General features: G+C 33.6%; 2 protein-coding genes across 2 annotated transcripts; both read right to left on the bottom strand.

The window, feature by feature from the left end:
• Positions 1 to 10,638: 10,638 nt before the first annotated feature.
• LOC139863893 (glutamate receptor 3.3-like) lies at positions 10,639 to 14,207 on the bottom strand. The gene is made up of 5 exons (XM_071852496.1): positions 13,806 to 14,207; positions 12,817 to 13,094; positions 12,663 to 12,694; positions 11,878 to 12,284; positions 10,639 to 11,195 (listed from the first exon to the last, which is right to left on the bottom strand). The coding sequence occupies exons 1-5, from the start codon at positions 14,205 to 14,207 to the stop codon at positions 10,725 to 10,727; spliced, it is 1,590 nt and encodes a 529-aa protein (XP_071708597.1). The 3' UTR covers positions 10,639 to 10,724.
• A 7,992-nt stretch (positions 14,208 to 22,199) lies between these two features.
• On the bottom strand, positions 22,200 to 24,313 carry LOC139863892 (glutamate receptor 3.6-like). Its single transcript, XM_071852494.1, has 3 exons — positions 24,285 to 24,313; positions 23,430 to 23,734; positions 22,200 to 23,179 (listed from the first exon to the last, which is right to left on the bottom strand). Exons 2-3 carry the CDS (start codon positions 23,728 to 23,730, stop codon positions 22,200 to 22,202), a joined length of 1,281 nt encoding a protein of 426 aa, XP_071708595.1. The 5' UTR covers positions 23,731 to 23,734; positions 24,285 to 24,313.
• Positions 24,314 to 24,644: the final 331 nt, after the last annotated feature.

Genomic DNA, 24,644 nt, shown 5'->3' with positions numbered 1-24,644 from the left:
TGAATCTCATAAAGACTCGATTGATCTATTTAGTTTCAAACGTACAAAAACGTTTTTAGTTTAAAAAGAACTTTATTATTAAAACGTATATAACTTTTATAAATATCTAGAACCACTTTTGAAAACTCATTACTTAACTAGTATGATAAAGATAACGATGTTTATATTTTATTTTATTAAATATATATAACAATTTAAATTAATATTATATATATTTATACGCGTATTATACGTACATAGTTTTATACTTTTACTATACTTAAACTTAAACTTTACCTTTAGTTTATTTTTACTTTACTTTAACTTTAATAATTCATACTTTAATAATTCACTTTAATAATTCATACTTTAATAATTCACTTTAATAATTCATACTTTAATAATTCACTTTAATAATTCATACTTTAATAATTCACTTTAATAATTCAAAAATCTATTATAAATAGAATTCAATAGGTTTCATTATTTCATAGAAACTTGAAAATATTTTTCTCTAAACTCTCTCAATCGATTTACATATATATATATTTGCTCCGTATTATTTCAAGATATTATTAGTATACATAAAATATTACGATGGAGTGCTGTCCGAGTGATTTCGAAATTGTTTTTCGAGTAGGATAGGATTAAGGAAATTATGGGTTATAGCTATGGAGGTGATTGAGTATGGTTCATGGGTATGCTCGTGAGGTCAATATAGTGTTTATCATTTCCGTTGCGTCTACGCACCTTTCCTGCAATATTGAATCTCAATATTGATACGTGAGTACTCATAATTTAACTTTTACATACTAATAGTGTATCCCTGACTAGTGCTCGAGTATTTAGGATTATGCATGCTTGTACTTTTGATATTGCCCTTAGACAGGTTAGATTGAATCTTGAATTAGTTACACTTGCGGTTGAGATAAGGTATAAGATATGCATGTCCTTGGAAAGCTAGTGAAAAATTAAGAACTTTTCCTTTAGATATCGAATGGTTTCGACGAACAGATTAGAAGTTATAATCAATTGAATTTTCGATATTTTTATTAAAAATGATTATTATTATCGTCGTTTTTATCGTCGTTCTAGTTTTATCTTATTACTATCATTATTATTATCTTTATCAATAAAAGGGATTTTGTCATAACCCGACCTTAACCATAAGGACGAATACAATAACATATGATTTCATCGCGAGGTATTGACCTCTATATGCGACATTTTTCAAAAACTGCATTCGTTTTTACAATACAAACCATAGCTTTTATTACAAATACAAGGTTTAAATAACTTAATAATGATTATCGTTTAGCGATAATCTTAGACTTACAAACTTTACATGTGATAATAACAATACGACCTCCAACATATTTTACATTACAAATCCTCCGATATGCAGTTTTATTTTTGACACAAATATGCATACTCAAGATCTTGCTTAAATTCAACATGTTGCAGCGGAAGCTTTTAGTTATCACCTGATAATAAACATGCGTAAAATGTCAACATAAAGTTGGTGAGATATAGGTTTAATGCCGGCAGCGTTATAAATATAGACCACAAGATTTCATATATAAACGTTTTAATAAAAATATTCTAAGTTGTTGAGCACTTGATAACCATACTTAACATTTAATCAACGTCGCATATTCCCTTTATTATGAAATCTTACTACACCGTACCAAGTGTAGTTACTGAAACGAAGTACTGTGCAACCGTTGAATACTGGTCGTCCAGTCCGGTTGGGGTTGTCAGGCCCGATAGATCTATCAACAGGATTCGCGTTTACAATACCTCATGTAAATAATAGTTACCAAGTTACAGGGAAGTATGCCAGTGGTACAACTCAATGTAGAATATATATTTTTAATCACTTGTGTCCATAACGTAAATCATAAGATGCATGTATTCTCATCCCGAAATATTTAGAGTTTAAAAGTGGGACTATATACTCACCTTTTCCTTGAAGGTATTTAACTCGACTTGGTCTCCGATAGATATCACGAACCTAACCATATATATAATATATCAACATATTTTCTTTTCAAGTAATCGTTACATATATATATATATATATATATATATATATATATATATATATATATATATATATATATATATATATATATATATATATATATATATACTTATAATACTTTTAATATTTTCTTAGTCCGTAGTTAGCAGTCTGTTGTTAATGGTCCATAATTAGTTGCTCAATAAAATAAATAAAGACCCCATCGTATTCGTATTGATCAGAATTAATCTCGACCCATGGTACGATGTTGTCAAATGACGTGTTGCGTACATAAAGTACCGTGTTGTCAGATGACGTGTTGCGTACAATCATGAGGTCTTATGATTAATCTTCTCGTGTTGTTTACGGGTGGTCCTGGAATATATAAAATCAAATCATAAGTAAATATATATTAAATATTATGTTAATTAGCCAAGATATGATTAATCCGATTTTGTCATAATATGATATATTACAGGTTTTGAAGTGTTTTAAAAATCAAATTAGAAGGATCTATTTAGTTTGCGAACAGGTTTGAAATCATTCAAACTATGTTCTTGTTGTTAAAAATTTTATAACACAAAATAAAATATGAATCGAATAAGTTTATGAATAAGGTTACTACCTCAAGTTACTTGGATAAAGCTACTGGAAAAGATAGAAAATAATCTTGATCAAACTTTCTTATGATGATTATAGGTTGTTCATGAAGCTAGTTCTTCATGAGTATTTGCTGAGATTGTGAAGAACACTTAGAGTTCCTAAGAGTGTGTTTTTTTTTTGTTAGAGAAAGATGGTTGTAAGAATGAAATGAAAAACCAAGGTGATGGTGATACTTATAGGACAGTCTGGTTGTTGAGGGAACAAGGACAAATTATTGTGTTGAATTTTTGAGTAATAATGTATGCTAGCTTACAAATAAGATTCCCTCTTATCTAGGGCAGATCTAAAGCTGATAAGGATATTGATTTGATGTGTATTTACCAATAGTAAATACGTATGGATGATGGGTATGATACGGTAAAAGAAGCTCAAAATCGGGCTTTTATTTTGGGTCCAACCGGGCCAAAAATAAAATTTTAAGACATTTTTAATAAAGCAATGTTAGCCCAAAAAAAAAATTTCCAAGCTGACCAGGTCAGCTCGACCCCAGCCAGGGGCTCTGCCCCTTGGACCCCGCCAGGGGTTGCCACCCCTTGGACCCCGCTTATCGGGGGCGCTGCCCCCGAACCCCCGTCATAATCAAGATAAGTTCAAACAAGTGTGCACTCCACACTTCCCCAAACTTGTTCGATATTTATCAAGATTATTTTGGTTACAAATTAATCCCATTACACTTAAATCATATTGGTGACATAAATCACAACACATTATAGATTGTAAGTATATATGTCAAAGAACGTTACATATAGTTATCGTTTTGAAAACTTAAGTTAGTGGTCTCAAAGTATACTTATAACTCATTGTTGTTAGTTCACAATGAAATGTTAAACCATCCTTAAATCATGTTAAATATGTATAGATATGTACATATACATAATCGTATAATTATCGTGTGTTATATAGTTCGTGATATCATCGGTCAAATTGGACGGTCAAACGTTGTGTAAAACTCTTTTCAAAAATATAAGTCTCAACAGTTTGGATTGTTTATCATGTTGGTAAGGTTTAATTTATGTAAATATTAATCTCATAAGTATAGAACGATCAGAAAATTCCGGGTCGTTACAGATTTATCATTAAAAATTGTTATTTTTTATTATTATTACTATCGTTATTATCGTTAAAGTTATAATTAGTATTATTATTATTATCCAATTATTATTATTATTATTATTATTATTATTATTATTATTATTATTATTATTATTATTATTATTATTATTATTATTATTATTATTATTATTATTAGTATTAGTATTAGTATTATTATTATTATTATCATTAATAATATATATATCATTATTTAAAAATGGTTATTGTTATTGTTATTATTATTATTACTATATTATCATTAAGATAATTATTAGTATTATCGTTAATAATGTTATAGTAACTATCATTATTAATATTAGTGTAATTAAAACAAATATTTGTAACACCTAATTATTTTGATTACTATTATTATCATTATTATGAACACGATATAAAAGACGATTAAAAGCTATTAAACGAAACGATTAGGAAATAATGAGTAAGATTATCATGATGAAATTAAAATATTATAAGATATTGATTTAGATAAAATTATCGTTCTTATTATTTTTATCATTACTATTATTATTAAAATTATCGTTAGTATTAAAACTATCATTTTAACAAAAATTATCATTTTAATAGAAATGTCATTGTTACTATAAAATATCATTATTATTATTATTATTTTAAATAGAATTATTATTTTAAAGATAATATTAAAAATTATCGTAAATATTAAAGTTATCATAATTAGAATTATCGTTTTATCATAATGTCATCTTAGTAATTATAAATATTGATATTTTTATAATAATAATTATTATTACAAAATAATACAACTTTTACTTACTATCATTATAGATATTATTTTATCAAATAAATATGTGATACAAACATATTTTACTACGTGTAATAACTTACTTTAATAATACCTATCATATTATCTTTATGATATTAAATGAACCCTATAAATTTTATTACTTAATATATATAAAAGTATATTTTATTATATAAATTTAATATAAAATTTTTATTTATTAATAAATAAATTATATTATTTACTCTAATAAATCTTTTAAAAATATTTAAAAATATTTAAAAATATAAAACGATGATATTTAAACTATATATTAATCATGTATAGATTTTTGGAAATTATTTTGAGTCAAATTTACTTTTGTTGACTTTTACATATTAGTCTCGAGCATTAGGATTGTGGTACACTATGACTTGACCTAATTTGTTAGACAAATATTGACCAACACATAAATATATATAATTAATTTAGGTTCGTGAATCCGAGGCCAACCTTGCACTTGTTCAATGACGTTATATGTATTTTTACTACGAAATACAGTATGGTGAGTTTCATTTGCCTTTTTACCCTTTATATTTTTGGGACTGAGAATACATGCGCTTTTATAAATGTTTGACGAAATAGACACAAATAATTGAAACTACATTCTATGGTTGAATTATCGAAATCGAATATGCCCCATTTTATTAAAGTCTGGTAATCTAAGAATTAAGGAACAGACACCCTAATTGACGCGAATCCTAAAGATAGATCTATTGGGCCTAACAAACCCCATCCAAAGTACTGGATGCTTTAGTACATCGAAAATTATATCATGTCCGAAGGAGGATCCCGGAATGATAGGGGATATTCTTATATGTATCTAGTTAATGTCGGTTACCAGGTGTTCACTATATGAATGATTATTTTTTGTCACTATGCATGGGACGTATATTTATGAGATCTGGAAATGAAATTCTTGTGGTCTATTAAAATGATGGAAATAAATGATTATGATAAACTAATGAACTCACCAACCTTTTGGTTGACACTTTAAAGCATGTTTATTCTCAGGTGTTAAAGAAATCTTCCACTGTGCATTTGCTCATTTTAAAGATATTACTTGGAGTCTTTCATAGCATATTTCGAAGAACGTTGCATTCGAGTCATTGAGTTCATCAAAGATTATTATTAAATCAATTTATAGTTGGATAGTGGATATTATGAAATGGTATGCATGCCTGTCAATTTTCGATGTAAAGAAAGTTTGTCTTTTAAAAACGAATGCAATGTTTGTAAAATGTATCATATAGAGGTCAAATACCTCGCAATGTAATCAACTATTGTGAATCGTTTATAATGTATATGAACGGGTTCTTTCAAAACTTACCAGTCACGGACCTGCTGTAAAAGACCCGACTCTATACAGCAGCCTTGCAGGAGCTTTACAGTATCTCACGTTTACTCGTCCTGACATCTCTTACGATGTACAACAGATTTGCCTCTTCATGCATGATCCCCGAGAGTAGTATATGCATGCCCTCAAACGGATCATTCCCTATATTCAGGGCACTACTGATCTTGGTCTACTGCTCTATGCGTCTTCTCCGACTACGTTGGTCGCTTACTCTGACGCTGACTTGGCTGGTTGCCCCACTACTAGACGCTCTACTTCTGGCTATTTTGCTTTTTTAGGCAACAACCTTCTGTCATGGTCGTCCAAGCGGCAACCCACGCCCTCCCGGTCCAGTGCAGAGGCAGAATATCGTGGAGTCGCCAATGCCGTTGCTGAGACTTGTTGGGTTCGTAATCTTTTGCGAGAGCTTCACTGTCCCGTCACTTCAGCCACTCTAGTTTATTGTGATAATGTCAGCTCTGTGTATCTCTCTACTAATCCGGTTCAACATCAGCGGACCAAGCACATTGAGATTGATATCCACTTTGTTCGTGATCTAGTTGCTCAGGGACAGGTACGGGTCCTCCATGTCCCGTCCAGATATCAATTTGAGAACATCTTCACCAAAGGTCTCCCGTTCGCTTTATTTGACGAGTTTCGCTCCAGTTTGAGTGTTCGGCCTACTCCCACTCCAACTGCGGGGGATGTTAGACATAATAATATTTAGCCCTATTTCTTTTGCCCATGTATCATGTTTGTTGGGCTTTGTCTATTTATCTCTTTTAGGGTTTATGGCTATATATGCCCTCTTTTGATGTACTGTGGAATTCAAGTAATATATCCATCATTCACTTTAACACGTAGGTCACTTAAATTGTTTCCGTTCTGAATCAATTTTCTTGACAATCTGAAAGTTATGTGCTCCGAGAGTTTTGTTTATTGAAAATTTGTTTTTTCAATCACACATAATTATTCAGTGAAAGGTGAATGCTTGTTTATTCAATTACGCATCATTTATTTTGTAATTTTCATATGTAATTACATTGTAATTTATTCATTTTTTTGTAATTGCAATTTCACTACAAAGTAGTGTTCACTGATAGTTCACTTTTTTCTTGCGGCAGTACCACTTGTTCATCCATCATAAAAGCAGGTTACAAATTGGATGATAAAGGCATTGCATTTTCATCCTCCTTCACTAAGGACATAGGGAATGGGGCATCTATTAAGTTCTGGTCAGATTCATGGGTTAGCAGCTCTCCACTCAAGGATATTTTTGGCAGACTTTATGCACTTGAAGCAAACAAAGACGCTACTATACGCGATAGGGTTCGGGTTAACGGTGACACCAGAGTTTATTGTTGGCAATGGAATAGAACTCCTCGGGGCAGAGCCATAAATGACGTTGAAGCACTCACGAGTCTGATTAATTCGGCCCAGATTCTAGAAAACTCACACGACAAACTAAGGTGGACTTTAGACTCTGATGGTATTTTTACAACCAAGAAGCTCGCGGCATTGATTGATGAGAAGCAACTCCAAGCAGGTAATCCAATTATTGAAACAATTCTGAATAGGGCTTTACCACAAAAGGTTTGGATTTTCATTTGGAGGGCAAAATTAAAAAGACTCCCGGTACGTTTTGAACTTGATAAGCGAGGCATTGATTTAGACTTGGTTTTATGTCCTATTTGTATAGACGAGATTGAAACAGTGGATCATTCATTAATATATTGTAAGAAAGTTACCGACTTTTGGAAAGGTTTCTTGAGGTGGTGGAACATTCCGGAGGAAAAACTAACTTCTTTAAGCCTGTTGTATACCGATTCTATACACACATCGACATCAAGTGATGGTAATTTAATATGGGATGCGGTCAAATGGGTAAGTTGTTACATGCTATGGAAAGCGAGGAATCATAAAGTTTTCAAAGGTAAAGAGTGGGATTTAGCTAGAATCTTATCTGAGGCCGAAATGGCTAGTTTTGGTTGGATATCAAAGCGAAAGAAAAAAAATCCTACTCGATTGGCACCAATGGATGTTGAACCCGTGTTATTACGTCTCAAACCAAAACAGCAGGACGGGTGTTGGTTAGAGACATTTCGGCTTGGTCTTTTGTTTAGTCTATGTTTGTAATTACTCAAATAGTTTCGTTTACATATGTACAGCTCGAGGCTAAAGTTTTAGGCATGTAAATAGTCTCGTTGCTTGTTTGGATATGTACTCTTTGTTCCTATTTAAATTTTGCTTGCTTTTCAGAAAAAAAATAATTTGTTGAGGAGAAATTATACGACTGATATCATATCAAGACAAATTACACAAATTGACAAGCTACTAGATCAAATTACTCTTGAGCAATTCAGTTCACGACTCGTTTTCAAATGCTAATGTATCTTGAACAAGGAAGTTGTGATGTGGTCCAGCGGTTGGTGGTCTGCCACCTTTAAGGGAGGTCAGGAGTTCGACCCCCGTTGGCTACATTTTAAAAAAACACAATTTCATCCCTGCATGAAGTATCCACCCATGGCACCTTTCCCATATCGTTTGGGGGGTAAGGGGGTTACTTGGCCGTGCCCTTGGATCGGTTTCAAGGTTTTCTCCCGGGCAGCGATGGGGGCGGGGTTATTATCGCTGCATCGGTATAGTCGAAACGGGAGATGATCGCAACGGGTGGTTTAGTCCCCCTTAGGTGATCCCAACCGATGTAAAAAAAAAAAAATTGTATCTTGAACAAGAGCTTTTAATTTGCTATCAAATCAACTTAAAGTGTTCAAAATTTAAGACGGTTTAATGTAAAAAACGTAGCCAAACAGAATTTAATTGTACGATAATAAAACAAATACAAAAGGCTCTGTCTAAACTTTATTTTAACTTGAATAATAATAATAATAATCAACAAAAAATAAAAAATAAAAACTAACTAAACAAAAAATATCGTTGGCTATTTATATAGCTAGAAATAGATAAAAAAAAAAAATACAACTAATAGATAAAGATAATGACTAACGGTAAGATTAAAAAATTCAAACACTCCGATAAGAATTATTATATATTATATTATATTATATTATATTATATTATATTATATTATATCTATATACTAAATCAAAAAGGAGGATGATTCTTACACATACTTTTTTAATCCTCACACACCAATTTAAAGAAATGGAGTATTATTAGAAGAGTAAAAGGTTAAAATAGGTATGTGAGAATCAAAAAAGGATGTGTTAGAATCATCCTCCAATCAAAAAAGTTGAGGTACTATTGGTGAATATTATATTATTATATTATATTATATATATATTATATTATATTATATTATATTATATCTATATACTAAACCACAATGTTGGGTGCTATTTATTGGTGAATAGTGCCCAACTTTGTGCTTTACCGACTTGTACGTCGCGCGAAAAAAATCGTACCCACAAGGGCCTCTATTGTGGTACAGTAAATTTTTAATTTTTTTTATTTTAACTTACCCTCACTTTTCAAACAACTTTTTATAAAGGCCCGAACAAATACACTTTCTTGATTTCTTACAACTTATTTTTTCCCCCCAAAAAATGTTATCTAGATTTTTTTTTTTTACCCTTACACAATAACATGTTTCCTGGAATCTAAAACGATTTGCAAAATAGCTCAACAACGCGCCCACTAGTTCAATCCTAATCTTGAATTTTTATTGTTTTGCTTGCTCCATACAAACAAGGCTACCGTCCCATTTATTTTATCTTCGACCACTATTCTTGATTAGCCCAATCTACGCAGCCCACTATATTAATAAAATAGGCCTAACCGGATCATACTGATATATGCATCAAGTCTGTTTGATTGTGAAACAGTTTAAAGGGTACTGGCTACTCTACCTTGAGACCCGTGGGTCAGTCATCACTAGTTTAAAATTTTTATATAGAAAATATTCTTTAAATTTTATAAAACACCACTAAATTTAATAACTTAATTATAGAATCCCATATATTTTTTGAATTTATAGGTTTTAACTTTAAATTGTATAGGAAAGGTTGAAGATTTATCAAGATCTTCATCAAATCAAGTGATCAAGGAAGTAGAAGTCTTTAAAATTGTTTAGGCCGGCATACATTCAAATTTCTAAAGAGACAAGCTTTCCAAGATCGTTCAGGAGATGAACATAATCCATCCCAATCCGTATCAACGAGAGATTGTTGGGTCTCGACAATGATATGCGATCATGATGAGATTATAGAAGGTGATGAACACCCATCCCAATTCACTTCTAAAGGGAGATTGTTGGAATGGGTTTAGAGATACCGAACAATTAGAGATGGACACGTGTAGATTGTGATGTAGTAGGCAATGTAAGTGTGTAAGGTATGAACTATAAATACCTTACTACATCATAGTCGTCATTAACCTTAGCCATTACTTACACACACTTAAATGTGTAATCTTATTAGTTACGGCAAATACTCTCCCAACCATCATTGTTGTTCTTAATCACAAGGATTAGGAAGCAAGTGCTACACCTAGAAGCCAAGAAGCCATAGAATCAATTACATTTGTGTAATCAAATCCATAACACTTTCTACACATTATTCAGATCATAAACAATAACTAACTCATATACTATTCATCAACATCACCATTTACTTGTAGTGTAGCATCACCTCCATATCAAGTTACACGAATTTAACTTAATCTGCCCTACAGTTACATTATGTTGCAACTTTGCAATCCTTTAATCATCAATTTCCATTTATTTAATTTAACTTATTTTTAAGCATAATTACATAACTATATACCGAATATGGCCATTTACTAACTAGTTTAGCTAATACAAGTTATTGCAATCACTTGGAGGCATCCAATGATAAATCTCTCTTGATGCATTTTTTATAATTATCGTTAGACAAATCATCTGTTTCCACTTTACTTGAACTTCCTTCTTCATATTTTCTCTTGGAACGAGCTTTTATCGTCTCTTCTTTTTCATCAGCAAAAGAGATGAACGTTCGAATGTGTCTTGATTGGACCCTTCTACCAGTTGTTGATTCAGAAAGTGCTGGATAGTGTTTCGTAAACTGGCGCACAATTAGTGAAAAGTATATAATGAGAGCGATAAAACATACTAAACCACATATCAAAAACAGGCCTTGAAAGCTAGTTATTTGAAGCTGTTCTACTTCCATTTTTGCTCCTTGTGAAGCACACGCACTTCTCGTCAACCATTTGTCGTGGATCCTTTGAAGATCGCCGTTTTCTGATAGTTTCAGAATCGCAGATGACATATCGGCTGCTAGAGGAGAGTCTCGTGGAAAGGCCTGCAAAAAAGTAAAAGGGATAAACGTTACAGTTGACTTTTAAAGTCAAATATTTCCGAGTGACGAGAAAACATTTGGCTTCTAAGTTCTACACTCGTTATGGTGGGATTATCGGCCGTAAAGTTTCTACGAGTAGTATTTGCTGTTTTTAATTATGAAAACTAAGATGTTTTATGGATTAAGTTGATGTTGGAAATTCAAACATTTGACCAAAAAAGTCAATGTTAGTAAGGAATTAAGAAAAACACCATAAACATGTCAAATGTCAAGACTCTCTTTGTCTATAAAGCTAATGTCACTATTGTAAAAGTCGGCCGACACATCATTTTAGGTACTGGACTGTCCCGACTTGCCCAAAAACGCCTTAAAAGTCGGTCAACGCTAAAGAGTCAGGTCAACGTCAGGCTGAGTCTGCCGAGTCGGGCCCAATTTGATCAAAGTCAAAGTTAGGTAAAAAATTTATATAAAATCATATTTTATGCCATATATCTATGTTTAACATATTTATGTTTTATGTTAATATATTTATTTATGTGTAACATATATTATGTTTAATTTATGTATTACCAAAAGTCAACGTTGATCAACGCCCGACTCGTTCCCGACTCGACCGACTCATCCCGCCTCGCAACTTTTACAACCTTGACTAATGTAACAGTAACAGTAAATAAAATGTACTTACAAATCCCCATCCATTTTTGGTGAACTCTCGACCGACGATGCTGAAATCACAACGGGATGAAAGAAATAGTTCAACGTATGCACGTTCGTCAACCACTGCAGCGACACCTCCTTTTTTGGGTCCATCTTTTAACGCTTTTTCAAAGTCTTCAGGCATCGAAAGAGGAATTAACCTAGCTTTACTGATACCATATTCGGTGATAAGATAATTTTTGACAAATGAATTCTCTTGGTACCCAATAGGATCCTTGCTTGCCATCAAACTATCGATTCCGTTAATAGGCGAATAAAGTTTTTGAACAGTCAAGATTGAGGTCAAACTAGCAGTATAGCTCGAGTTTATTATCAGAACTACGAATAACCATAGTACTAAAACCATACGACCAAGTGTGCTGAGTGTGTTTTCTCCTGCATAAACCATACAAGTTTTCATACAACTTTTATGACATGTCACAAGCACAAATTAGTTAACCAAATATGTTTAGGGTGTGTTTGTTTGCCTCTTAATTAAATAGTTCAGTACTGAATGTTGAACTGTTCAACATTCAGTGCGTTTGTTTTTTTTTTTTTTTTTCTTTTCGAACCGATGACCTCAAGGTCAGAGGGGTTCCTCGATACCGCTAGGCCGAAGACCCTTTGGTTCAGTGTGTTTGTTTTTGACATCTGAACCGTTCAACAATTTGTGCTAAAACATTCAGAGTTGAATCACCTTCGTAACCATTAGGCACATCCATTTCCTCACAATACCAAAATCAATCCGTATTAACAATATCAAAGAAAGCTTACTGTGAGAGGAAAACAAAGTTGAAAAGCTAAACCTGCAAACAAAAATTGATAAAATCCAACCATGAGTGACAAAGTAATAATGCAATATATTAAAAGTTCTTTTTTGAGAAGTTTTTTTTTAGTCTGTTAAGCACAAACACATAAAAACACTTACCATAAAACCGTGACGATCTGTTTTTTAGGAGGACCCCGGAATTCATCATTTATACGATGTTCAAGAGTCCATACAACAGCTCCCACAATTATAAAAAAGACACCCGAGACGCACCACATTAATGGAGAGAATGGTCTAAGAAAAGCCCAAGGACTAGAGCTTAACCTCCTAACTGGTGCCACTACAACAAGCCCAGATTCGATATATGGCTGCGTAAAATCGGCTAGTCGTGTTCGATTAGTAGTGATAGCAATATCACCCACCGCACCATCATAAACCTGCATTCCACTTATTAAAATATCAAACTGTTTGAATGAAGATGACATACTGAATGGGTTAGTAACCAGTCACAATGGGTTCAAGTTAAAACAGGTATGTGAAAACAGGTCGGGTCAGGGGTTTTGCTGTCCAAGTATTCAATGAAAACAACTTAATTATAGATCATTCGGGTGTCAACTATGAGTAAAAAATGTTATGCGAGACAATCTTACAAATTGAATGAGTTGATTTAAGAGGTTTTATGCATTAAAAATACTTGATTGTGTGCATTTGTTTATGACCTCTTAATGACAAATGATATTGAACGTTCACCAATCCTTGCTGAAACAAGCACAGTTGAAATTCTCTCTTAATCATTCAGCACCTCCATTTCCTTTAATATCTTACTTAAATTATATCCAAAACACATAAAAAAGAACTATATTCTTTTATCTATTGTTAACACATTCATTTTACATCATTCATAAAATTCTTACAGAAGGTTAGTGTCGTTCAAAACCAAGTTCAATCAAAACATTTGAATCTCTCAGATTTTGAACCATTCAACGCTTAATCATTATGTTTTATCAAACGCATCCTAAACTCAATTATAGGCTAACATTACCTTTTTTATCCGGTAAAACAGAATCTGGCCAACTAATTCTTTAGTAATATTTTTCAAAATTTGATTTTTTACCGAATGATCAAAGAAACAAGAAAGAAATACTCACACCAGCTTGTATCATGCTCACGAGCTTCGTGTTGCTCGGGTTCTTAACACCATCTCCATATGCTACAAACTTGTATGGTACAGCATACGGCAGTAAGTTAATAGCAGACGTAAACACATCAATACAGTACCCTTTAAATGCATCAGTACGCTTAGACTGTCCCACAAATTCCGGATAGCTGACTTTATTTGGAACACCGATAGCCAACTGTTTTCCATTTTCAGGAAAAACCCATCCACGCGGTTTCTTATCTGTTTGACCCGGCCAAATTACACCCTGCAATAATACCTCCGAAGAAGAACTTGATCCTTTTTGTGGAACTGTTTCGGGTCGAATAGTTGACAAACCTGAACTGTTTGACCAATACCCAATTTGAAGGATTTTCTTGTGCCCGAGAGACATAATAAATTAATGTGGCTTACATGTTGTGATCCAAGTCGGGTCATACCCAATAACAAGCTATCAACACTTTATGTATTTGTTTTGACAATCGGATCATTAAAGCAAATACACGACACTTGAATTTTAGAAATTGGTTTTCTAAAATAAATGCTAGATATAATTATTTGGATAATTATAAGTTACTACATGTTGTATATTATTTATATAGGTTATAAATAATATAAAGTGTATGTAACATATGTGTGTTGCATTTTATTTTATAAAAGGCTTATAAAATAAAATACTTACAACTAAATGCATGTATGTTTTATAAATATGTAATAAAATATAAAATAAATGGAAGGGGTGGGGGGCCATTTTTTTTGAAGGCTCCTAGGTGCCAACCACCCTTCCTTGATTACTCCATATAATTATGACTAATACACATGCATTGGTGCAACTTTTAACACACTCTTTGACTCTAGCATTTTGAAAATAATACTTGCAATTTCCTCTCCTTTCTCCTCCCCTTTTTGGCCGAAATTTTGGAGCTTCTTCAAGGGATTCTTGGTTGATTTTTGCAAGTAATTAAGTGTCTAAAATCCTAACCAAGTCTTGGGTGTTGATTATTGCTTGTGGGTATCAAAGATTTGAGGCTTCAAGTTAGAAGTTTTCTTCATCTACATCATCTTCTTCATCCTAGTTCTTCACCTCCATTTTGGAGTAGGTATAAACATCTAACTAGCTCTATTTACATTTAAGTGTATTTTCAAGACTAGATCTTTAATGGATTTCAAATTCAAAAGGGTTAAACTTTACATGCATAAACTTGAAATTGCTTCCGCTTTATATATACATATACACACGAATTTATATGTAACAAAATGGGTTTGTGACTTTGTTTATGTATTGAAATCCATCAATGGTATCTAGAGCCAAAGTCTTGTTAATATGCTTCTTGTTTTTGGCTAGTAAACTCACTTTCTTTACAATCTACCAACATGCATGAAAGTAGAATGTAAAAATATTGAGTTTTGGTGGGTGTATGGTGATGGCCGAAATATTTGGTCCCAAAAATGGGTTTGGGATTTCAAGTTTTGGCCATGTTTGATGTTATGTTGTTGTTCACAATCGAGCCTAGGCCATGTGTTTGTTTGGTTGATTGATTTGGTGATTATTCATGGGTGTAATATTCATTCATATGGCTTGTAATTATTTTGTAATTTTGGTTTGTAAAAGTTGTAATTAATCTTGTATTTTGTATGTAATTTGTTCTATTTTGGTTTGTAAAATAGAATAGGTTGTTATTTCATTTTCTAGAAAAATTGTATTAGGATATGATTTTGTAAAATGAAAGTGAAGATTCATGAAGAAGATTACAAGATGAAGTTTTGAAGATTACAAGATTAAGTGGGAGATTTTGGTAAAATCTCTTACTTTGGTTTAACCCCTTAGGTGACATTTGTTTATTGGCTAAACAAATGTCTACCAAAATGGCTCTTGATTGTGAACACTTTGCTATGCATGTTTGTGTATGTTTGTATGTTTGGTTGCTACAAGATCATCACATGATTACACTTGCATAATACATTATAAAATGGTTATAATAAAACATAACAAAATGACACTAATAATTGGTTATTAGACTTGAATAAAATGGTTTATTTAAAAAGGTAATGAAATGGTTAAAACTAGTAATTGGTTACTAAAAGGCACATGAAAATGGGTTTTTCATAAACATACTACACACCAAATGCATGTTGGTGTATAGCACTTTGTTTTCTAAACTAGAATGTAGAAAACCTAAAATCCCTTTACTAATACAAGATAAACAAGTTAAACGCCATCCTTTTGTGGAAACACTTAGACATATTAGGAATCTCATGATGGGATAAAGGTCACCTAACCGTCATGAGTGAACTAATATGAATAAAGTACACTTTGCATGCTTGTGGGATAAAGGTCACCTAACCACTTGTATGTTAAGTCTACATGTCTACACAAGTAGGACGACTTGATTTGGGAATCATGAACTTAGGGTCACCGAAGCATGAGGAACAAATAGGCGTTGATGGGATTAATATGCCATGCAAAAGGATTGCATGATCCCATAACTTAGAAGTTGCAAAAGGATTGCAATTGTCATTATGACTACCTAGCTAAAACAAATGACGGGATAAAGGTCACCTAACCGAAATTTGATTTACCGTTGGATTCTAATATTTAATAAAACAAATTAAAAGGGTATTGTTTATTAAATCCAAATCGATACTTAAAAGAACCTTGTTGAATTTTGTAGATGGCCGCTAATAACAACAACAACATGAACAACGCACCACTTAACTTTAACAACCTATCGTTACGGTCTCTCCTCGAGAAAGACAAACTCAACCATACAAATTTTATGGATTGGTTCCGCAATCTTCGGATTGTCCTCAAACAAGAGGATAAAATGTATGTGCTTGAGGACCCCATTCCCGACCAACCGGATGAGAGTGATGTGGAGGCAATGGCCTCTTACGATAAGTATTGCCACGACTCCCTTCAAGTCTCATGCTTAATGCTTGGGACTATGATACCCGAACTCCAAAAGGATTTCGAGCATCATAGCGCTTACGACATGATAACACAATTGAAGGAGATGTTTCTCCAACAAGCACGTGTTGAGCGTTTCGAAACGGTTCGGGCGCTTCATGCTTGTCGTATGGACGAATCCCAATCGGTTTCATCTTATGTACTTAAGATGAAAAGCCTTATCGATCGTGCTAACCGTCTCAACCTTAACATATCTAATGAGTTAGCCACCGATCTTATCCTTAACTCCCTATCAAAGAGGTTTGATCAATTTGTAATTAATTACAACATGAATGGGATGGATAAGAGCATAGGTGAGCTTCATGGTATGCTTAGGACGGCGGAAACAAGCATGGGTAAAAGAGCTTTACCCGTGTTAGCAATCGATCAAGGTGGGTCTAAAGGTAACACCTCTAAGCCAAAGGTGGCTAAGAGAAAAGGACCCGTCCATCAAGGCAAAGGGAAGGGGAAGATGGTTACCCCAACCATCAACAAGGCCAAGAAGCAAAAGGTAGCCGAGAAGGCAAACCCCAAGGAAGACCCATGTTTCGGTTGCGGTGAGATGGGTCATTGGAAACGAAACTGTCCGGTCTATCTTAAAGAGTTGAAGGACAAGAGGGATGCAGGGCAAACCTCAGGTAATATATATATGGTATATATAGAGCTTAGTATTACTTCTTCTAATACATGGGTATTAGACACGGGATGTGGAACTCATATTTGCAATTCTTTGCAGGGGTTCAAAAGAAGTGATCATAAAGCGGGAACATCAAGTCTCTATATGGGCAATGGTGCAAAGGTGCATGTTAAAGCTCAAGGAGAATTTGTTTTGAAGCTTCCAAGTGGATTGGAGCTTATTTTAGAAAATGTTTTGTATGCACCGAATTTATGTCGAAACATTATTTCTATTTCTCGCTTAAGACAATGTGGTTTCAATGTTAATTTTATTGATAATGATATCCATTTTTCTAAAGATGATATATTCTATTTCAAGGCTACGCCTTCAAATGGAATTTATGAATTGGTTCATGATGATGCATCATCTAATAGCTCAATATACCATACTAGCACCAAGAAACTCAAAAGGGATTTGAGTGATTCCTATTTATGGCATTGTCGCCTTGGACATATAAACAAGAACCGAATGCATACACTTCAAAGGAATGGACTTTTGAAATCAAATGAAATGGATTCGTTTGATGTATGTGAATCTTGTTTACAAGGCAAGATGACTAAAGCACCTTTCAAAGGCACTCATGAAAGGGCTAAAGATTTATTGGGTTTAATACATTCGGATGTATGTGGACCCTTTAAACCCATAACTAGGAATGGTGAAAGATACTTTGTTACTTTCATTGATGACTTTAGTCGTTTCGGATATGTCTATTTACTAAGACACAAGGACGAAACGTTTAAAGCATTCAAAGAATATCAAAACGAAGTACAAAATCAACTCAATAGGACAATCAAGGTACTTCGTACCGATAGAGGAGGTGAATACCTAAGCGATGCCTTCCAAGATCATCTTAGGAGTTGTGGGATCATCTCACAACTTACTCCACCCGGAACACCCCAACTTAATGGAGTATCCGAAAGGAGGAACCGAACCCTAATGGATATGGTTCGATCTATGATGGCTAGAAGCTCGTTACCTCTATCATTTTGGGGTTATTATCTAAGCTCCGCGGCTCGTATTTTAAATATGGCCCCAACCAAGAAAGTGGAACGAACTCCTCATGAGATGTGGTTTGGAAAACCTCCTTCTCTTTCATACTTGAAAGTATGGGGATGTGAAGCTTATCCTAAGCGTTATGTAGCAAATAAGCTACATGCTCGATCCACAAAGTGTATCTTCATAGGATATCCCAAAGATGACATGGGATATTATTTCTATGATCCATCCGAGCAAACGGTATTTGTAGCTCGGAAAGCGGAATTCCTTGAAACCAAGTTCCTTATGGAAGGTGATGGTGAAAGAAAAATAGATCTTGTAGAGGTACAAGATCAAGCCGATGATACACAATTGGTTGACACTAGCACTCAACATGAGGATGCTGAAAATGATCAAGTGGATGATCAAGGTACACAAGACGTTCGAAGATCTAGTAGGATTAGTAATCCTCCCGAGAGATATGGGTTTCTCGTGGATGGTTGCTATACGGTTGATTTGGATGAACCGACAAACTACAAAGATGCTTTATCAAGGATAGATAAAGATAAATGGCAGGAAGCCATGAACGCCGAGATGCAATCCATGTATGAAAACCAAGTTTGGGAACTTGTTGAGCAACCTCCTAGCTCTAAGCTAGTTGATTGCAAGTGGATTTTCAAGATGAAAACCGACATACATGGAAACTTGGATACATACAAAGCTAGACTTGTAGCAAAGGGTTTCACTCAAACTCAAGGGGTTGACTATGATGAGACCTTCTTGCCTGTGGCAATGCTAAAGTCTATTAGGATATTATTTGCCATCGCTGCTCATTATGATTACGAAATTTGGCAAATGGATGTCAAAACCGCTTTCCTAAATGGATATCTTGAGGAAGATGTCTATATGGCACAGCCCGAAGGTTTTGTCGATCCGAAAAATCCTAAAAAAGTATGCAAGTTAAAGAAATCAATCTATGGGTTGAAACAAGCATCGAGAATGTGGAATCATCGTTTTAATGAAGAGGCAAAGAAATTTGGCTTTATTAAAAATGGTGATGAAGCTTGTGTATACAAGAAGGCTAGTGGGAGCTCCATAATGTTCCTTGTGCTATATGTGGATGACGTATTATTATTTGGGAATGATATAACCACAATGCAAGAGGTCAAAACTTGGTTAAAAGGTTGCTTCTCCATTAAGGATCTTGGAGAAGCACAATATATATTGGGGATTGGAATCTATAGGAATAGATCCAAGAGATTGATAGGCTTAAGTCAAAGTACATACATTGATAAGGTCTTGAAAAGGTTCAAGATGGAAAACTCTAAGAAAGGTTTGGTACCTATTCAAAGAGGAACCGTTCTCAGTTCATCTCAGTGTCCTACCACGAAAGATGAACAAGAGAGAATGAAGAAAGTCCCATACGCATCTGCTATTGGGTCTATCATGTATGCAATGATATGTACTAGACCGGATGTGTCATGCGCTCTAAGCTTGACAAGTAGATACCAGAATAACCCAGGAAATAGTCATTGGACTGCGGTTAAATGTATATTGAAATACCTTAGAAGGACTAAGGATATGTTTCTAATATATGGGTCTGGTGAGGAGGAACTCGTTGTAAAAGGTTACGTGGACGCGAGTTTCCAAACTGATCGAGATGACTCTCGGTCACAATCCGGTTATGTATTCATGTTAAATGGTGGTGCGGTCTCTTGGAAGAGTGCGAAACAGGAAGTTGTTGCGTTATCCACTACAGAGTAGGAGTACATTGCCGCCTCATTGGCAGCTCAGGAAGCTGCATGGATGAAGAAATTCATCGACGACTTAGGAGTGGTCCCTTCCATTCAGGACCCTCTTGAGATCTTTTGTGACAACGAGGGTGCGATTGCTCAAATCAAGGAACCTCGTGCTCATCAAAAGACTCGTCACATTGAGCGGAGATTCAACTACATTAGGGATGAGGTTGAAAAGGGAAAGATATGTATTCACAAAGTTCACACAGATCAAAATGTTGCGGATCCACTCACGAAGCTTTTACATGGGCCAAAACATGAGGGACATGTTTGTGCATTAGGGCTTCGACATTCTAGTGATTGGAATTGATCTACTTTATGTATTGTAACGGAACGAATTAGTTCAAACTCATTAATATAATTATGGTATTAATTTAAATTATGAGTCATGTTCCAATTTAGCATATTTTATCCATGAATAAATTATTATTCTAAATTCCGTAGTTGATCACATTTGTGGGAACAAGTGTGAGGTCTAGACTATTATGAACTTGGATTGGTTAACATTCAAATGGTGAATGTAGGGCAAGGTTGCAACCAAGGTTCATAGATATTTGTGGGACACAAATATTGGAAGACCCGCTCTCAAGATTACTATATGGAACCTTTGTGGTTGATCACATGTAATCTTGAGTAAAGGAGAATATCATTATATCCTCTGACCTGAGACACATATTGGGTTCAGATATTCACCGAATATTGTGCCTTGATTCTTTCCTTCGCTATTCTGAAACATGGTAGTACATAAGGGAGGTTTCAGGTATGGTACGAAGTGTAATGTCTAGGACGTATGTAGTCAAGATGGAATTTGTCCCTCTTATTCGTTGAGAGTCAGATGTCTAAGGCCTGACAAAGTTAAATCTATAAGAGAGTGATCATTCTATGTCTCTTGGATTTAACATGACATCTAGGGCAAAAGGATATATTGAAAGATTCACCTAAATCATATTCGAAATGGAAACTCGAAAGGGATGATGTTATTGAATGGCACTAAGTCATAACATGTTGGGGGTGATGGACGGTCGTTAGGTGGTATCTGTCACTTGCATTAATTCCTTATGTTTCTCGTGCAAGTGGGAGATTGAAGGATTTTCTTGTGCCCGAGAGACATAATAAATTAATGTGGCTTACATGTTGTGATCCAAGTCGGGTCATACCCAATAACAAGCTATCAACACTTTATGTATTTGTTTTGACAATCGGATCATTAAAGCAAATACACGACACTTGAATTTTAGAAATTGGTTTTCTAAAATAAATGCTAGATATAATTATTTGGATAATTATAAGTTACTACATGTTGTATATTATTTATATAGGTTATAAATAATATAAAGTGTATGTAACATATGTGTGTTGCATTTTATTTTATAAAAGGCTTATAAAATAAAATACTTACAACTAAATGCATGTATGTTTTATAAATATGTAATAAAATATAAAATAAATGGAAGGGGTGGGGGGCCATTTTTTTTGAAGGCTCCTAGGTGCCAACCACCCTTCCTTGATTACTCCATATAATTATGACTAATACACATGCATTGGTGCAACTTTTAACACACTCTTTGACTCTAGCATTTTGAAAATAATACTTGCAATTTCCTCTCCTTTCTCCTCCCCTTTTTGGCCGAAATTTTGGAGCTTCTTCAAGGGATTCTTGGTTGATTTTTGCAAGTAATTAAGTGTCTAAAATCCTAACCAAGTCTTGGGTGTTGATTATTGCTTGTGGGTATCAAAGATTTGAGGCTTCAAGTTAGAAGTTTTCTTCATCTACATCATCTTCTTCATCCTAGTTCTTCACCTCCATTTTGGAGTAGGTATAAACATCTAACTAGCTCTATTTACATTTAAGTGTATTTTCAAGACTAGATCTTTAATGGATTTCAAATTCAAAAGGGTTAAACTTTACATGCATAAACTTGAAATTGCTTCCGCTTTATATATACATATACACACGAATTTATATGTAACAAAATGGGTTTGTGACTTTGTTTATGTATTGAAATCCATCACAATTCGCCTAACACCAGTCCCAATTACATTAAGAACTTCAAATGCAGGAAAGATTAAATTTTTATCAGAAGTAAACTCTATAACTCCTGTTAATCCTTTCATTTTAACATTTAAAATGTCTTGACGCAATAAATTACCACCGTTAAAAATATTTAACGATTCAAGATTCAAGATGCCACCTTTTGAATCTTTTAACTTAATATCTTTTGAAAATGAAATGTTTCCACCTTGATCAAAGAAAGCATCAAGTGCACGAGCAAGCAGCCAAACAGTGTCATACGCGTACAAACAATAAGTACTTAATCCAAATGTGGTTAACTTTCGCCACTCCGAAGTGAACTTTCTTGTACGTTTTGAATCGTTTATGTATGATTTTAATGTAATAATCCCTTGCATAGCATCGATCGTTTTTGAAGGAAGCGGATAGCTAATGTCTATAAACGCTGACAACCAATTTGTAGCGATCCAAACGTACCCGTTTTCTAACATACCAAGACTTTTAGCCACATCAAGAATATCGATTCCCCAATTTGTATACGTGTGCACAACAATAACTCTCGACTCCATTAACGCAACTTGAACCAAAACAGACGTTATGTCTGTTTTAGTTGCTAATGGCTTAATTGGTGCTTTATATGAAATCTTACAACCTCTAACTGCTAACTGATCTCCTAATGAAACTATACCATTTCTACCATGATCTTCATCATAATAAATGGCTGTAACTTGTCTCCATCCGTAGTATTTTACAATATCTGCTATTGCAGCCATTTGATAAAGATCACTATGAGTTGTTCGGACAAAATACGGGTATTGAAGTGAAGATAATGTAGGGTCCGTCGCAGTAAAAGACAAAATAGGAACTTGAAGCTCGTTTGCCACGTGGGATATCACATGAGCTAATTCCGAACTTTGTGGGCCTATTAACGCCACATTTTCCGTCTTCATAACTTGTATAGCTATTTAAAAGAAAAAGAATCAAACCTGTTAAGATCATAATAAGCGGGTGATGATCTGTACACCATCAAAATTATCTATACACCACTAAACTTGCATTATAATTTTGTACTGTACAACCCTACAATCCTCTAAAGCAGTTTTAGTGATGTATTAATAAATTCTGGTGGTGTATTGATCACTTATCACTACCTTTAATTATACTTTTAATGTTCATGATTTAGAAAGTAAGCAAATGTTAAAGATATTTACCTTCCATCATGCTTAGAAATGCACTGAAATTAGAATCATGAAGAGTTAAATTCAACTTGGTTCCTTTAAGAATAGTTGGATCAGAATTCACATCTTTAATTGCTTCTTGTAGAGCGATTTTCGCAACTTTACCAATGATGGAATCGAAAGTCAAAACGGATGCAATGTTTACGATATGCGGTCTACTAGAAACACTAGTATCGTTAAGCCCTTCAACGTAACATCCACTAAACTTAACAACTGACAACATCATTGCCCAAACTAAATTCAAAATCATTTCTCTTAGAATCGACCGTTTCATAAACCTTACAAAAAAAAAAAAAAAAAAAAATGTTAGTTTAACTGTTCTCAGTTGATCAAATTCAGAACTTCACAGTTCACAATTTTATGATATTAAACAAGCAAGCAGTTAAAATAATACAAAATATAGATAAATTCTGTTAGTTACTAAGTTGACAATTACAAGTGAAATAAATAAAATAACAGAAATCATAATATTAAACCATTGAGGCAAAATATCGAAAATGATGGGATCAAAATAAAAAATGCCCTAAACCCTTAATACTAAAAACACAATGAATATGAACAAACAATTTCAAATACAAAATAACATGTCAAGAAATTAACACAGAATATGAAAAAGATTACAACTTTGCACAAACAGATTCATAATTAACATACAATGTAGAGAGAGAGAGAGAGAGAGAGAGAGAGAGATTACAGTGAAATAGCAGACAAAAGAAGAGCAATCTAGACTGAAGGAAAATTTGCAACAGATAGCAGATAGCAGACAAAAGAAGAGCATGTGTTTTTTTAGGATAAAAATAAAATAAAATAATAATAGAAAATAGATACCATGAGAGAAAGTATATGTCTGATTTTGTTGGTTTGCTCACTTGTACATTAAATAAAGTAGTAGTAGAAGATTTCCCATTTTATGGTGATAATAGACACGGTGAATCTCATTAAACATGTGTGATATGGACGCATGAGAGTTGTTAGGTTTCTTGTCACATGTTTCACCATTTCAGTAACTTTTTTAATTTAATAATATAATAATAATAATAATAATAATAATAATAATAATAATAAGTATAAGTATAATATAATAACAAGTAACTGAACGGCTCGTGCCTTGTTGCAGAAAATGATTTCGATTTATACATTAAACACAATTCCAATATTTTATAATAATAATTAACATATTGACGATAG

This window comes from Rutidosis leptorrhynchoides, chromosome 8 (genome assembly GCF_046630445.1).
Source record: "Rutidosis leptorrhynchoides isolate AG116_Rl617_1_P2 chromosome 8, CSIRO_AGI_Rlap_v1, whole genome shotgun sequence".
Lineage (NCBI taxonomy): Eukaryota > Viridiplantae > Streptophyta > Magnoliopsida > Asterales > Asteraceae > Rutidosis > Rutidosis leptorrhynchoides.
This window is presented reverse-complemented; position numbering and strand designations above follow the sequence as displayed.